The 16870-nt window shown below is 47.3% G+C and overlaps 1 protein-coding gene and 1 pseudogene across 1 annotated transcript; both read right to left on the reverse strand.

Annotated features, from left to right (window-relative positions):
* Positions 1-7932: 7932 nt before the first annotated feature.
* On the reverse strand, positions 7933-9522 carry LOC136543983 (uncharacterized; annotated as a pseudogene).
* A 1285-nt stretch (positions 9523-10807) lies between these two features.
* LOC136546051 (NADPH-dependent aldehyde reductase-like protein, chloroplastic) lies at positions 10808-11911 on the reverse strand. Its single transcript, XM_066538028.1, has one exon. It carries the CDS (start codon positions 11856-11858, stop codon positions 11040-11042), a length of 819 nt encoding a protein of 272 aa, XP_066394125.1. The 5' UTR covers positions 11859-11911; the 3' UTR covers positions 10808-11039.
* Positions 11912-16870: the final 4959 nt, after the last annotated feature.

Below are 16870 nucleotides of genomic sequence, written 5' to 3' on the forward strand. Positions count from 1 at the left end.
TTTAGAGCAAGATGGTTTTCCAGAGGGGACCGAGGAGTTCCTGAGAGCCACGTACCTATGCAGGAAGAAACTCAACCGTAGGACGTTCCTAACCATGAAAACACGCGAAGGCCGACTGACTTGGATCACCTTTAATTGGGAAAACAAGTAGACAAATGGAACTGAAGCAACGCTGATGTTTAGGCATCCTTCGTTTAATTTCTTTGCATGAGTGTTCAAATGTTTGAATTGATGTGTGTTTGCTTGTTTGAATTCGTTTCATGTACCGTGAGCGTTTGGCATGAACTCTTTGTTCTTCGTGTACTGCATCATAATAAACTTCTGCCTGGTTTCCTTCTTTTATTGTTATTTCTTTAGTCATATTTGTGTAAAAAGACAATAACATTTGACTATTCAGTGAGTTCGAAGGCTATCAGGTATTGAACTATAAATGAACTTAATGCTGTGAACTTAATGCTAACTATGATGTTATTTGCAGGTTTTTGCCATTTTGCTTCGTTGGGGCTTGAGAGGGATTATCTGTCCTTGACAAAACGGTATCCCAGACTTGCAATTACTCCAGAATTTTCTAAGGTTGGGCATTCTGTCCATTGACCTTTTGCTTCCGATTAATATTCAACATGGCTGCAAAATAGCTGTTTTATACACCGATGACCATTTCTATTATTTTTCAGCTTTGATATGTTTAACATTCCAACAAGCTGTTTCAACTTTAGCAGCAAATATTGATGGTGAATTCTTTGTTTCGTTCTTTTATTAAATCAACCTTCCATGCTGAATGCTAACCTCAATATTGATGTTTGCTTAATGCCTTTATAAGCAGAGAACTTGTCTGGCAAAAAGTATGCAAGCTATACCGTGTTCAAGGGAAAGGCTGCACTTTCTATACATCCTATACTGCCAAGTTTCAGCAAATTAGAAGTATGTTTCCTTTTAGATTTGATTGTTTTTTGGCCATACATCGTTCTTCCTACACATCATAATTTCTCTGTTTTATTAGTCCGGAGGGTCTCGAGTGAGCAGAAATGGATCAGTAATGCTGACTTCAGGGCTGTTCTTGCATCCTATGAAAGTGCTGATATCGCCGCCAAGTTTATTGAGCGCTCTAAGGAGCACCAGAGGTCAGTGGATATTTTCCTAAGTTCTATCACCTTTTTTTTATACTTAGTTGATGGCAATCTGAATGTTCGCTGACAATATTATGCAGTTGTAACTTTGTACAATATAATCGGTGAGAGTTAGTTGGTCTCTTATTTTTGGGCAAATTGGTTTGCCCATGATATACACTACACGGCACATCAAGATAGGGGTTTTCCATGTGCCATTATTTAAGTTTCTTGATTATTCTTTTCAGCAACCTGTTTTGTGCTGAGTGGGCCTATAGACTGTAGTCTCACTCCACAAACTCTCCAGCTGGTCCTTGTATTTTCCTGCCGTTGCTTCCTCAAATCCTCCATCTCCTCAGATACGGAGTTCCTTCGCATTCTGTATTCCTCAATCTCCTTCTTAACTTTTGCTGTCAGCAAGCTGTGCTCCTGCCTCTCTTGCTCTATGGGTTTCTGATTATTCTGCTCTTCTGATATTCTTTCCAACTCCAATTTGTATGCCTCCAATTGCTCTCTTTCAATGATTCAGTTCCTGTTTTGTAGAATGAGCAGCACTAAATATTCCGACGAATAGTCCAGCGAGAGCACAACTTCCAGTGATGGTCCCAAGAAGAAACTCAAGGCAAACATAGTCAAGTTGGCGGGTCTTGGAGCCGCGCTTGCTGTTGTTGCTTGTTCCAGCCAAAGTCATGTGCCGAATCCTCAGTGCCCATTCGAAGAATTGACCGGGCGACAATGGGTGGAAGCAAATTTGCACAATGAACGTAATTGCTTCGACAACTTTCGGATGTATCCTCACTCTTTCATGAAGTTGCACAATGAGTTAGTGCAATATCATGGGCTGGGTAGTTCACAAGACATGTCATCGTATGAGTCACTAGCTATGTTCCTGTGGGTGTGTGCGACAAAGCAGGCAACTAGACAGATAACCCAAAGATTTAGGAGGGGTATGGGCACAGTTAGTCAGAAGATGGGTGAGGTTGCAGACGCCATGCACTCCTTTGCCCAGACGGTTGTTGCGGTAAAGGATCCGGAGTATAGAAAAATCCATCCTAGGTTCGACGAATTCAGACCCTACTTTGATGGGTGCATAGGGGCTTTGGATGGAACACACATCAAAGTGCAAGTTAGTCGCAAGTCACGGGTGGACTTCATGAATAGAAAAGGAGATGTTACCATGAATGTGTTAGGGATAGTGGACATGGATGGGCTTTCCACATATGTTGGTGCGGGATCGGCGGGGTCTTCTCATGACATGTCAGTTCTGACGTATTATATGGTGCGACCAGATTACCCGCATCCCCCAGTAGGTAATATTGCATTATCGTTGACTACGTTGTCAATTTGTAAGAGTACCTTTGTGAGTAATGGGTGAAATGACTTGATGAGTTGTAGGACAATACTACCTGGTGGACTCTGGATACGCCTTGCGCGCAGGATATTTGGGGCCATATCGGAATGCAAGATACCATCTGGATGACTTCAGAGCCAGAGAGGCGGATGGATATATGGAGAAATTCAACTACCAGCATTCAAGGCTTCGCAATGTTGTGGAACAGTCGTTTGGGAGGCTAAAAGCTCGGTGGCACATTCTGTCCGAAGTCCCAAATTATGTGAGACCTAAGCAAGTGAAGGTGGTAATTGCATGTTTTGCTCTACACAATTTTGTGGAGGGCGAAAACGGACGGAGGGCTGCGGCGAGGAATCTTCATAGGGGTGTAGATTACAACCTGTCGGCACGGGCGGCATCAGTTGAAAATGAAGATATGTCACAAGTGCGAGATTGGATCGCTATGGGACTATGGGCTATGTAGTGCATAGGTATGTACACTAAGGTTGTTGTGTGCTTGCTGCAATTTAGACATGCTGTATGTGCACTAACAATGCCATTTGCAGGACCCTAGGAGCTGGATTGAGGAGGCAGGCAGCAGTGACCACCAGTTCCAGCCACCAGTAGTGCGATGGATCTGCAGCTGCTTTGCAATTGGATGCTTCCTTGGTTTGTTTTATTTGAGTTCGTGTCTGTTGATTGGTTTGAACTGGTGTCTGTTCGTTTCCTTTCCATTGTTGTAATGTGGCCTGTTTCACGAACTATGTGAGCTGTGTTGTCATGAATTCAAATAAAACTGTGTGCTGTCATGTAAATGTGTTCCTCAAATAAACTGGGTGTCAATACCATCTGTAGCATGTGTTTACAATTTCCTTCTTTGCTTGTAAATGCTGCAGTGAGAACAAGAACTTGACAGGACCTGCACCCTGCACGATATGCTAGTGTGAACACCCATCTTGGCATTGGTGACACTTATATATAGTATTAGTTGAAGTTTTTTGTTTCCCAGTCAAACATAAAGGTGGGTTTCTCACTGATGTCTTCCATTTTAGGTCTTGCTGGTGCCACAGCAGATGTCCATTGTTATGACATGTCATCGAACAAGTGGAGCAGGTAGAATATTCCATAAATGATTTTGACATTTTTCAACATTTAGTACTTGGTGCAGTTGCTTGCATATTTCCAATTAAGGTTATTGCAATTCATTACCAGGTAGCTCTGATAACGGTCCGCCTCATAACATCATTGCTTGGTTAAGAGTTGTATCTGCTGGCCGCAAAATCAGGTATGACAACTAACACACTGGATATTCTTATCAAGTATTTCAGCCTGCATGCTTACCCAAGCCTAAACTGGGGTAGATACCTCTGTGGCGTCGGATGTATGGCCTTTGATTGGTGCAGCAAAAGAAGGAAGATGGCACAAAGGATTCTACAGTGCTATCAGAGCACTGTGATTTGTGTTGGAAATGAATGGCATGAGTTGTTTGTTGTGTCTGTAATCAACTTGATGTAAAATGAATTTTCCATGACTTGTAAATTGACAGGCCTTTGGTTACTGGTGCCTTTTTTTGAATTCAAATGCCTGGAACACCATCCTGTTGGCGCCTTATTTTTTAATTCAAACGCAGCACTGTAGCTGGCCGGCTGCTGGCCAGACGGCTGGCTGATTCCAGCTGATTCGGGCACTGTAGCTGGCTGATTTCGGTTCCTGTAGCAGTAGCAGCAGCCCAGCCGGCATCAGCCAAATGTAGAGCAGCCGAACGGGTTGACATATTTTATCAACTACCCGCTGAAAAAATGTATAATGTGACGCCTCCTTGTCATTACTTCGGTTGTTTTTTTCACATAAACAACCGAATTTTCATGACCTTTGTAAACCATACACTACAAAAGTAGTCTATAATCTTCTTCCAATTATTACAGGTGTGTAACCATGTCCTTCTTAGTCATTGCATAAGACAGAACGATTGAAATTGAACTTTCCGTGTGCAGGTTACATCTTGTGCAAGTCAACAAAATGCTGTGCAGTGCTATTAGCTTCTGCAATAAGTGTGAAATGATAGAGTCGATAATAAGAGTAAGAAAAAACAATAGTAGCAAACCATATTATTGTCGCCAATCCTAGGTTCGCTGATGGAATTTGCAGTTTTCTTAGGAATATTTTTCCTCTGTTTTTCGTATGCTGGATCCGGAAGGGGCTAAATCTGGATACTGCATCTCATTAAGTTGGTCGATGGTAAATAATTTGGCATCCTGTTTGTCCTCTCCGTTTTTCGTAACAGCAGCTGGGAACCCCATCGGGCACAAATCTTGGTCCTGCGTTGGTCAAAACAAAGCCTGCAAAGAAGGAGCAGGAATACCTACTTACAGCAGCGACAGATTATGCGTAAGTAAAGGTATACAAGCAGCAGCATCTGTTAATGATTTTGAGGCCCTCCTCATCTTTTGCAATAGATATATAGGCTTTGTTCAAAATTTTGAATTAACCCTTTCCTGATTTTCTATAGTCATGGGTTCCAATCTAAGATGTCCCAAATTATTGCTAACTGCAGAGAACGATGGGCTCATACTACCATCCCTCATGATGAAATGTCTTCCTTGCTCAATTTGCTCCGGATAGCTATTGGATCTCAAAAATTGAAAACTGAATTTTTCATAATGTTTCAAGGTTTGTGCCTGATCTTGTGATCACCCTACCTGATATACATATCTCTATTCTTGTAGTTAAGTGCAGTTGTCTTGTCTATATTTTACTTTGAAGTGTGTTTGCAGATAAACTAAGTTAACAATATAGTGTTGCATTTTATACTAGAGCTTAGGCCTCCAGGAAAAGGACAAATATTGATCAATATAAAATTGACCCAACAGCTCATTTTTATGTATCTGGATGCTCTTTTTTGCTACAGTAGTTTCCAGTGGAACGGTTCGAATGGAATTATATGCGTGTTCAATTTACCTGCAATACGAATATGGCAGCAATGACCACATCATAGCTTGGAGAAGTTGCATACTAAGTGCATCTCCAAGAGCATCTCCATATTCAGGTATGCAAAGCAATACACACCATGTTGGTTGCCTGACCCATCGTTATTTATGAGGTCAAGAGTTTGCCTCTGCAGTTCACAGAATTACTTACTTGATACAAACATGCTGTTCAACTGCACTTCAAATGAAACCACTCGTGTCATACATGCTCGTGATTACATCTACAGAAATATAGCTACTGCTGTCCTGTCTATTTGTTTTTCCTAATCTTAGTTCTTACCAATGAAGCCACTTCTACGGCTTCTGTTTACAAGGGGACCGTTTCAGCAACAAACAAGTTCCAATGGGATAGCAAGGCCAAATTCCAACTTCCAACTAAAGTTCCTATACAGTTTCCTACATTACCAATCGAAATTGAATTATTTTCCCTACTTTAGATATTACAGCACAGCGAGTGTAGGATCAGAGGCTCAGAGCTGTCAATAGAAATTAAATTTACATACCGCTCGGATGAGGTCGGCTCTGGATTCTTCTATCAGATGCATCATGCCATGAAATTTGAGGTTATATGATGCACGCGAAATAGAAATTAGAAATATTTTGTAACCAGACCCTATTGCTTCTCCGTTGAAATATTTATACTTAGATTCAATTTAAGGCATGGACCTACTGCAGTCCATTTTTCGTATTGTTCAGTAGATTCTGTCAGTGTTGAGGTTCTACAATAAGATTGCTTGTGTCAATGCAATGAAGTGATCACATCAACACCTCTGCTTACAACATGGAGTATGAATGCCTTCACCATAGATTTCAATGAAGTGAATTTGCACTGCCATAAAATTTGCTCTTAGAAAGTTATCAATCAGTTTCCTACATTAATTAGATGGCATGTTGCCTATTGCATCCTTCAAATTAAATGTAGGCTATGTAGAATTATATAAGCAAGGTTCGGCCTTTTTGTATGCTACAAATTAAAACGAAGGTTATGTTCAATTATATAAGAAGGCTTCTTTGTTGCCTCCCAGACTGGGACTACTAGCTAAAAGCAGAATCATCAGTTGAGGTTGTTTTCCCTTGGTAACCTTCTCGAACTTACTTTTCTACAGATTTAGATGCCCATACAGATGCATGATTCAGTTGAAATTTATGCGGATAACATTCATCCTTCTATCTTTTTATGTCCAAACATGTTGACATACAACCTCTAAACATAGAAACCGAGTATAGTGCTGACTGGTTTTTTCCTAGGCAGAAAAAAATAAACCAGGAAGATGATGCAGGTAGCCACTCACAGAGGTGAAGCAGCATCTCTGGTACGCAAGAGGTAACATTCTCCAAACAACATGTGACTAATATGTAACAATAAACAACCAAAAAGATAAGGTCTTCCTTGCCAACTCTTATCACATAACTGACTTAGTTCTGGACAGAGACATACACAATACATTGTCTCACACCAGTTAGTTTCAAATACTAAACATTCTTCCGTTATTGTTCCATATAGGTGCTGCCGCACTATTGCCGACATGTAACAAGCTTTTGCGTCCTACGAAGAACTGTCGTTCGAAGAAATAAAACCTATATGTAAATTATCAGAGTACAATGCATCGACTTCTGTGGTACATGCATCAGGCTATGATGCATCAACTTCTATGTACTATTTGTCATGTCTGTGATCTAGACATAGCTATGGGAACATATCCGATGTGTATGGAACCTAGATACAACCTGCTAACAGCTTTCCCTGCTATAAACTCCGCTAAGACTACCACATACTATGGATGTATCAGTTCGAACTGTCGCTACGAAATCGTGTTGTTCCAGTTGTATATGAAACTATATTTGTCTTCTGTTAATCCTAGATAAATCCTACTAAAATATCGTCAGACTGCTGTCACAACTCCGTTTTCTTAGCATTACCATGCTCCACAGAGAATCTATGTACCACCAGGTGATATCCAGCCAACGAAAATTAGGTATACACAAACCTTGCAAATATACAAAAAAGAGATCTATGTTACAAAATAAACCCCCTAAGACAGCAGGTACCAACACTAAAAAGCGGTTCCCACAAATATACAGCAAAATCCATAGCCTCCTAACCACTTCCTGCTGACGCCCTTTGGCGCCCCCCCCCCTTTGGCACACCGAACAAAGCCAAGAAAAAAAGAAAAAGAATTGTGCTCTCACATATCATGGAGCCTCGATTATCCAAGCCACGACACCCTGATTGATACGTCTTAGGCCCAGATAACACACGGTATCAGTCAACAGACGTGCAGAAATAGTGATATAACAAACCCAAAAAAAAAGTTTCCGGCCAAAAAAAAAAAAAAAAAAAGGCCACGGGCGCGCGAATGCGCGCGCCACCATACTAGTACATAAACAAATTGGAAAAGGAACCTTTGAGCCGGTTGCATTGAACGGTAATATAATGCAGGTCGTACAATGTGGCAGGAAACATGAATTATTGGCTTAATTTTATCCCCAACAGCCGCACCTATACGGGCTACGGCGCTGTCTTGTGTCTTCTCTTACCAGTAGCGTCGCCGTGATTTACGCAAGCTTGCAGAACAGGAGGCCATGGCAGCGCGCACGGGTACGATGGCCCGACGTGCCGGTTCCTGACGTGCTTGTTTTCCACCTCCATGGTCTCCAGATCGACGGAGAAGAGCCAGGTTTTCTCCGGTGGCGTGAGTACCACGAACTTATTGCCTGCAGTGACAATCCTCGCCGGCAGCCGAAAGAACCAGCATTGCCAACCGGACAGTTTCGCCGTCGCGTCCCTCAGACTGATGCTCGTCTCTATCACCCACACGCCGGATTCCAGGAGCTGACCGAACACCACGAGGTCCACGCCGTCCATGCGCACGACGCGCACCGTGTCACCACCATCCACGCCACCAATGACACGGAAGCTGGTCCTCCGCTGCATAGGCGCCGGGAACGCGTGGAACGAGAACTTGAGGGTGCTCTCGTCGAGGACGAGCACGCTGCTGTTCGCCATCCCCCAGTAGACGTCTCGACGGTTCGTCCAGCAAAATGGATCGTCTGCATATCCGGGACTTCAACATCGTCGTCCATGGTGTGCGAACAAATGCGCCACCCGCCGTCGCAACCAGGAGTAAACACGCAGGCCCGTGGCTTGCAGAATTGGTAGCGCGACCTGCTGCGCTCGTAGAGCACGGAGAGCACCTTGAAGTTGGATATGGAGTCGCCAGCGCCACCGCCATCTAGCAGAAAGGCGCCAAGGAATGCGAGGTGGCTGAGGTCGGTCGGGCGCGCGATCCCCTGGTATCGCCGTGAGTCCGTGACACGGGCTCGCATACGACGAAGTCAGGCGACCTGCGCCTGGAGTGTATGGAGTCCCACCACGGCCGGGCGGGCCGGCTGGTCAGGAGGAGGAGGCTGCCGCGGCTGTCGATGATCTCCCGGCACCGGCTATGCCGTATACGGCTGGAACAGTTGTAGTACATGGTGCGTGGGCGGTCACCCTCGACCGGCGGAACGTATAAGAAGTCGAGGGAGAAGTGGCCCGCGTCGACGACGGCCGGCGATGAGGGCACGAAGGCCGGCCGGTTTCCCGTGACGTAGTAGCGGCCGGCGACGGGCGGCGCGCCGTAGAGGGCGCGAGAGCGAGCGAGGAAGCCCGCGCCGGCAATGGCGCCGCGCCACCGCCTGCACGTGGCCGCAGCACGGATGAGGTGGAGCGGCGAGGAGCCGAGGTTGAGGAGGACCACATCGAGGAGCTCGTCGGGGAGGTCGTTTACGCTCGTCAGCCCGGCGGGTAGCTGCTTGCCCTGGTTTTCCTGGTTTTCTTTTTCGGCCGAAATCTTCTCATATTTCTGATATATTTTTTTTATTCATAAAGGTTGATAAAAAAATATCTATTTTTTTATAAATTTTGTTTAAATTTATTTAAATTTAAATTAAATTTTATTTAAATTTGGTTCGATATTTCTGATATATTTGATTATTCTCTTTATTTGTAATTCTCGATAAATTTTAATTTTCGAAAATGAAAATCTTGCTGCTTGCTCCTCGGTTTGGCCTTGGCCTTGACCTTGTTACGCTTACGGCGCCGCTTGCCCTTGCCCATTGGCACTGCAGAAACGTGCGCATGGAACAAACTCTGGTTTGGTTGGCACTCGAGAAGATAAGCTAAACTAGCTAGAGAGGCCAACAAACTACCGAATATATATATAGGTTGAATGGAACTCAGTCGTCCACTGCTATACCTCCAAAATATATGTTTAATTAAATTGCCAGATCACCATACCTCTTCTTATAACCACAGCCAAGATCCGAATCTGATATACCGTGCTAATAATTTATTGATGATGAAGGGTACTGACTTGGAGGGCGCGGCACGCATACCATTCCATGGAGGATGGCCTTATCTTGGGGGTGTTTGGTTCACTCTTCACGTCCTAAATCTAGAGTTATGGAGAGAGATGTCTCCACGATATTTCATTAAGATAAACTTTTCACGTAGCTCTACAAAATCCTCAAATCCTGGCCCCACCCAAATACAATGGCATCTGCATCCCCGTGAAACGGGACGGTCACAGACCTGTACTTTAGTGTGGGACACACGAAGGAATTTTTTTAACCTCAAACCTGAAATTCGTCCCACTCAGGATCTGAGGGGTGTCGCCGGAGCCATCTAACCAGTTAGGCTAGAGGACATTTGGCTTCACCTCCTAAATCTAGTCCCATTTAGTCACTTTTTACCTAAATACTTTGAGTAAATGAGACTAAATGGGCTTTAACCAAGTCACTCAAATGTTGCAAAATGGGACTAAACCTCACCTTTAGTCAGGCTGCCTCACCTTTTAGTCACTTTAAAACTAAACACCCTGACTAAAAGGGACTAAAAGGTTTCTTTTAGTCTCTTTTAGTCCACCAAACCAAATAAATGATGAATAAAGTTTAGGAGCTGGTTTAGACGACTAAACTTTAGGAGGTGCAAACCAAACACGCCTTTAGTCCAACATAAAAAAAACAGCCAGCAAAATAAAAGTACTTCGCAACCACTAACTACGCGTTTGGTTCCGCTAAATGTAACGCAATCTGATTACTTCCATGAGGGCACTAGCCTGGGGGTCCAGACGTTGGAACAACTCACTTGCAATGACAATACGAAGCTGACTCCAAGAAATATATAACAATATGGTCCTGTTCGGCTTATCCCATATTCGGCTTGTTCGGCTTCTTTTTTCAGCCGGAACAGTGTTTTTCTCTCATAATAATTCAGCCGAAACAGTGTTTTTCAGCTAGTTTCAGCCAAGTTTCAGACCAGCGAAGGAGGCCTATATATAGTCTGATTATAAAACATGCATATTAGAACAAATGACACCATCGTCCTTAAATATAAGGTAGAACAAATTATCAAATTGCCAACCGGTGAGACGGTGACCACATAAGAAGATACATATTTTGTTGTAATGCACGGACATTTTTGCTAGTCGTATAAGGTAGAACAAATTATCAAATTGCCAACCTGTGAGACGGTGACCACATAAGAAGATACATATTTTGTTGTAATGCACGGATATTTTTGCTAGTCGTATAAGGTAGAACCGAAGCGGTAGCTATGGAGATGCACCACCTGTACTAGATGGTGCCACCGTTGCAGCGCAGGACCTGGGCGTTGACCCAGTGGCCAGCATCACTAGCGAGGAAGCTGACGAGCGGCGCGATGTCCTCGGGCATGCCGAGTCGGCCCAGCGGCGCCTCGGCGATGTACCGCTCCATGTCATCCTCCGTCTTACCCGTGTACATCATGGATGTCCCCGTCGACCCTGGCGCCACCACGTTGGCCGTGATCCCCGTGCCGCGCAGCTCGCGCGCCAGGATCTTGGTCATCACCTCCACCGCCGCCTTGCTCGCCGCGTATGCCGAGTAGCCAGGGCGCAGCGACCCAACTCCCGACGAAGAGAACGTCACGATCCGGCCGCGGCCGTCACGGACCAACCGCCTGGCCGCCTCGCGGCAGCACAGGAAGGTGCCGCGCGTGTTGGTGCCGAACGCGGCGTCGAACGTCTCCTCGCTGGTCTCCGCCAGCGGCGGGTAGGAGTAGTCCAGCACCGCCGCCAGCGTTACCAGGATGTGGAGCTCCCCGCCGAAGGCTGCGACCGCCGCGTCGAACAGCGCCTTGACCTGTGCCGCATACGACACGTCCGCCTCGACCGCGATGGCCCGGGGCTGCTGGCTCTCGCCGGGGTGGCTGGAGTCGTTGATGCCGCTCACCAGCGTCAGAGCAGGCGCCGGGTCGCCGATGTACGCCACCACGACGCGCGCACCGAGCGACGCCAGGTGCCTCGACACGGCCGAGCCGATGCCGCCGGCACCACCGGTGACAATGGCTACGCGGCCGTGGAGCATCATCGGTGCCGTCGCATCGACACCGCCATTCGACTTGGATTCAGCCATGGGATAGACGCCGTTTGCCTGGTGCGCGTGTCTGAACCGTTTGCCTGGTGCAATTCAAGCTGGAGAGCCACAATTAAACTGCCTAGGGCCACGTTTAGCTGGCCGAATCCGGCACCGCCGGATTCACGGTGCAGCACTGTAGTATTTCGTTTATATTTAGTAATAATTATTCAATCATTGATTAATTATGTTTAAAATATTCGTCTCGTAAAGTACAATCTAACTATATAATTAGTTTTTTATTTCATCTACATTTAGTACTTCATACATATACCATAAATTTAATGTGACGAGAAATCTTCTTTTTACGTGGAAGTTGAGAATTGAGAGCGACTAAAGGGGGCCTAGATTCAGATCGCCGACACACGCCCTGCCAATGCACAGTTAGCTGCACTGTACGATGCATGTGATTTGAATTTGTCGTTTTCAAATGCAACAATATTCGCGGTTGGTGACACATCACATCGGTGAATGACGACAAAATCGGGCCTGTATAGCTAATTAGATTGTGTTTAGTTTGTGAAATTTGAGAATTTGGCTACTGTAGTATTTTCGTTTTTATTTGGCAATTAGTGTTCAATCATGGACTAATTAGGCTTAAAACGTTCGTCTCGTGATTTCCAACCAAACTGTGCAATTAGTTTTTTTCATCTACATTTAATACTCCATACACATATCACAAGATTCGATGTAATAGGTACTGTAGCATTTTTTGAAAAACTTTCTGGGAACTAAACAGGGCGTTAATGTACTGGTAAATGATAGCGACACATCATTCCACGTCAAATTGGGAGCCTGTTTAGGTGCACTTTATTTTACAAAAATTTTTAAGATTCTCTGTCACATCGAATCTTTAGACGCATGCATGAAATATTAAATATAAATAAAAAATAAAACTAATTACATAGTTTAGACGAAATTCACGAGACGAATCTTTTAAGCCTAATTAGACTATGATTAGACACTAATTATTAAATAACAACGAAAGTGCTACTGTACTATTTCACCAAAAAATTCACCGACTAAACACTACCTGGATAAGTGGGAAAATAATTCCACTTCTAGGTCGATCTACGGAACAGTGACTTTTAGTGGTGTGATGTACATCATACACTTCAGAATGAAATATATTTGGCACTTAAAAATTCCGCTGAAGATCTAGATTTTTCTGTTGATATTATGGGCATGTTAAAGTTCAGACAACCGAGTGGTTGAAAAATAAAAAATAAATATAAAGCTTCAAGAGACGGTAAACTGTGTGTAGTGATGGAAACTATACCGCCTCTTCTTTAGGTGCCCGATGGCCCAAGTAATTTGGTGTTGGATGAGAGATAACTTGGGTTGGGTTGTTCCTTCGACTTCCCTAAATAACTTGGTAGAAGAGGTGCTTGAGGAAGAGGGCTAAAAAAAACAATGGAAGGAAAGTTTACATCACTACGGGAACCAACATGTTTTTCTACATTACACTAGCATAGAACTGTCAATTATTGTTGGAATTGGGTTTGGCAAAGGGGAATCGGCATTGATCTGCCTAAGTGAAACAATGATATCACTGTCCGCTCAAGTTTAGATCCAACAGTATATAGAACAAGGATCACAGCCGGTTCAAGCATGGACCTAACGCACTAATACCTAACGCACTAATATAAGCATCGATGCATGTTCGTTTCGTCGTAAACCATCGTGAATTATTTACTGTCAGCTGGTTTAGTTTCTGAGAAAAATACTGGTGGTGTGGTGAATATACTGGGTAAGCAATTCAGAATGCTTCTAGCTGGACTGTGCGCTCTTGCCAACCTGGTAGACACGTCTGGAGGGTGGTGCACCAAGGGCCAAGATGAACTGCTAACTGGGGAAACAATTTGAAGACCAGTAATCTACTATCCCTATAATACACTAGTTAGAATAAATCTACAGCCACACAATAAATACTTGCTCTACAGTCATGACCTATGCTATATCTACACCCATGAATGCATCCAGAAAATATAACAACATCAAAACAGATGCACCAGATTATCTCTTAGCCATTCTCTCTCATTACTCATCCAAATCCGACGGCTCATGTTTAGTGTGTCTGCCCTCTATTGCCCTCCCGCGGACCTCCCACGCGCATGCGCCTGCAGGTCAGGCCCCCCGAACGATCACCCACCCCGCCGTGCCTAGTGCCCCCTGAATGATCGCCCACCCCGTGTGCCGCCCGCGCCCGCCGCGGTTCAATTCCTGGCGGTGGCCTATCAATAAAAGAAAGAAAGAAAACAGCCTCCCGATGCTTCTCCTCCTCGCACAGGCTCCGTCCATCTAGAACGCCGCCGCTGCCGCCCTTGCCCCGTCGTGGTGCCTCCTCATCCCTCTACCCCCACTGCTTCCTAGCCGCCTAGCGCCGCCCCCGACCACGGCGAGGTCGCGCTGAGAGCACCATCCTCAACCCCCACCGCGAGGTCGCAACCGCCCAGCGACGTGGCTAGCCCCCGACGGCCGGAGTCGCATCCGCGGCCGTGGCTGGCCTTGCGGGCCCCTGGCCGGCTCCATGGTTGGCGGCGCTGTCCCCCTGGTGTCGGTGTTTTGGAACCGGGGGGCCCTCAACCAACGAGTGAATTTGTACTGCGTGTCCCTAATCCCGGATGGTGATGCAAAGAGACACAAGGTTTATACTGGTTCGGGCAATCGAGGCCCTACGTCCAGTCTGAGAGATTGATCTTGTATTCCTTGCACCGGAGTGCTCGTAGTAGGGGGTTACAAGCTGAGTGAGAGAGGGAGCTAGCCCCAGGTCTCGGCGAGGGTGGTGCGAACTGCTTGGGACGTTGCTCCCAAGCAGCGTGGAAGTGCGTGGTTCTATCGGTGTGTTTGTCTTTTCGCCCCCCCCAGAAATGGCCCTGGCTACCTCCTTTTATAGTTACAAGGAGGAAGCGAGAGGTACATGAGAAGGCTACTATTTGCTGACGTATTCCGCTCCCAGAAGCAGTATGACGTCGTGGGAGTTCCCGTCGATGTCTAGTCGGTATGGTCTTCAAGGCTGACGACATGCTGCGCTCTTGTACTTTTGTTGACTTGGTGAAGTGCCGAGGCCTGGTGGCTGCTGTAGTAGGCTGTGTCGAGACCTATCGCGCTGAGGCCGAGACCCGCCGTGCTGAGGCCTGCTGTGCCGAGGCCTTTAGCGGGTGGCAATGCGAGGTCTGGGCGGCCATCGTCGATAGTTGATTTAGGCGGAACAGTGCCGAACATGCGTCTACAGGATACGGTGCCCTGTATCGTCAGTAAGGGATGGTAAAAAGGTGATTTTGACCGTTGTCCTGTCACGGCATACTGCCGATCGTGGCTTACGTAGTGAGGGCAGCTGGGTGCATTAATTGGATGCGATAGCCTGCCAGAGTGACTTTTGAGGCGGAGGTGACGAGATTGCGGGACGAGCCCAGCCTCGGGCGAGGCGGAGCATGGCCAGTTCGCCCGAGGCCCTACCGGGAGTCTCGGGCGAGGCGGAACCCGGTTAGTTCGTCCGAGGCTCATCGGGGGTCTCGAGCGGGGCGGAGCGGTCGGTTCGCTGGTCCCGAGGTCACAGGAACCCGGTTCTGACTCCCCACGTCGTGTCCGTCCTTGGTGCAGGAGTTTAGGCAGCACAGTAGTCGGTAACCCTTGCCCAGTCCTGTCGTGGATGGCAGGGTGCCGACGTGACGGACGTCTGGTCTGCCACGTCGCTGCACTGCGCCGTCGTGTGATTTGTCGGAGTGGTTGAGCGCCTCGATGGGACGTGCGGAAGTGACATGCTGGTCGTACTCGGTCTTGTGCGTCGTGGGGCTCCAGTACGGCTTGATGCAGGACATGGCGGGCGACGTGCGGGTTGCAGTGTAATGACGTCGTAGGGGGCAGCGGCTCTGCAGATGCCGAGGCCGAGCCATCGTGGGGGGCTCGGTGGTCATGGACCCTCAGGCTGCCGAGCCCGTGAAGCAAACTGTCGAGGCCTTGGGGGGAGTTATTGGCCTTGGGTACTGATTCCGAGGCTACAGTAGCCCAGATGTGGCTCCCCACGCTGCATTGTCCTTGGTGCAGGAGTTGGCAGCATAGTGAGGCATGGGCGTCACGGTGGTTAGTACAGTGGCGGGTAACCCCTGCCCAGTCCTGCCTCCTGTCCCATCGGCCATTCTGCTGTACTGTGCCGGGCGTGCGGCTGTTGTCAGGGGCAGCAGTTGGCTGAGTTGACGTGACACGACGTTTTGCCGGAGGGACGGGAGAAGGAGGAGGTAGCGGAGTGCTGCCGAGCCCGCCTTGCGCGAGACAGAGGGTCGGTGGCCCGGCCGAGGCCTTTGGCGGAGAATCGGCCGAGGCCCGCGGCGATGGGGCCTCGGGCGAGTCGGAGAATCGGCCGAGGCCCGCGGCGATGGGGCCTCGGGCGAGTCAGAGGATCGGCCGAGGCCAGCAGCGTTTGGCTGGTTTCGATCTTTACGAAGTCTAAGCAGTCGTTTTTTGGATCTTGCTTAGGGTACCCCTTCTCACGGTATCCGACAGTAGCCCCCGAGCCTTAGGGGGAGTGGAGGCACTCCCCCTGAGGTTCTGACGAGAATTGGCTCTTGATAGTTCCTGTCGGGATGGTGTTTTGTTTTCGAGGTTTCGGTGGGTGCGCGCGAGCGCACCCGCCGGGTGTAGCCCCCGAGGCCCTGGAGGAGTGATTTCATTTCTCCAGGGGCTTTTTTCTCTTTCGAGTGGGGAGTTACATTGTGTTTGCCGGGCCCGTGGGTGCGAGTTCGGATCGCAGGGCCTCGACGATGCTGCGGGAAGAGCCCCTTAGCCTCCGCCTGGAGCGAGAGGGCCGTCAGGGGTTCACCCGGCTTTTTGTACGACCCTCGCGCTTCCTTTTCGTTCGGAAGGAGGGTTGGAATGTGCCACGCTACCCTCGGTGGGCGCGAGCGATGGCACTTCCGGTGAGCTGTTATCGGGTAAGTCCGAGTGGAGGCCCGTACCCCGTTCGCTGGGGGTCGGCTAGCGATCCGGAGACGCACTCCAAGAGTACCGGAGGG

The sequence above is a fragment of the Miscanthus floridulus genome, chromosome 3, assembly GCF_019320115.1.
Source record: "Miscanthus floridulus cultivar M001 chromosome 3, ASM1932011v1, whole genome shotgun sequence".
NCBI classification, from domain to species: Eukaryota; Viridiplantae; Streptophyta; class Magnoliopsida; order Poales; family Poaceae; genus Miscanthus; species Miscanthus floridulus.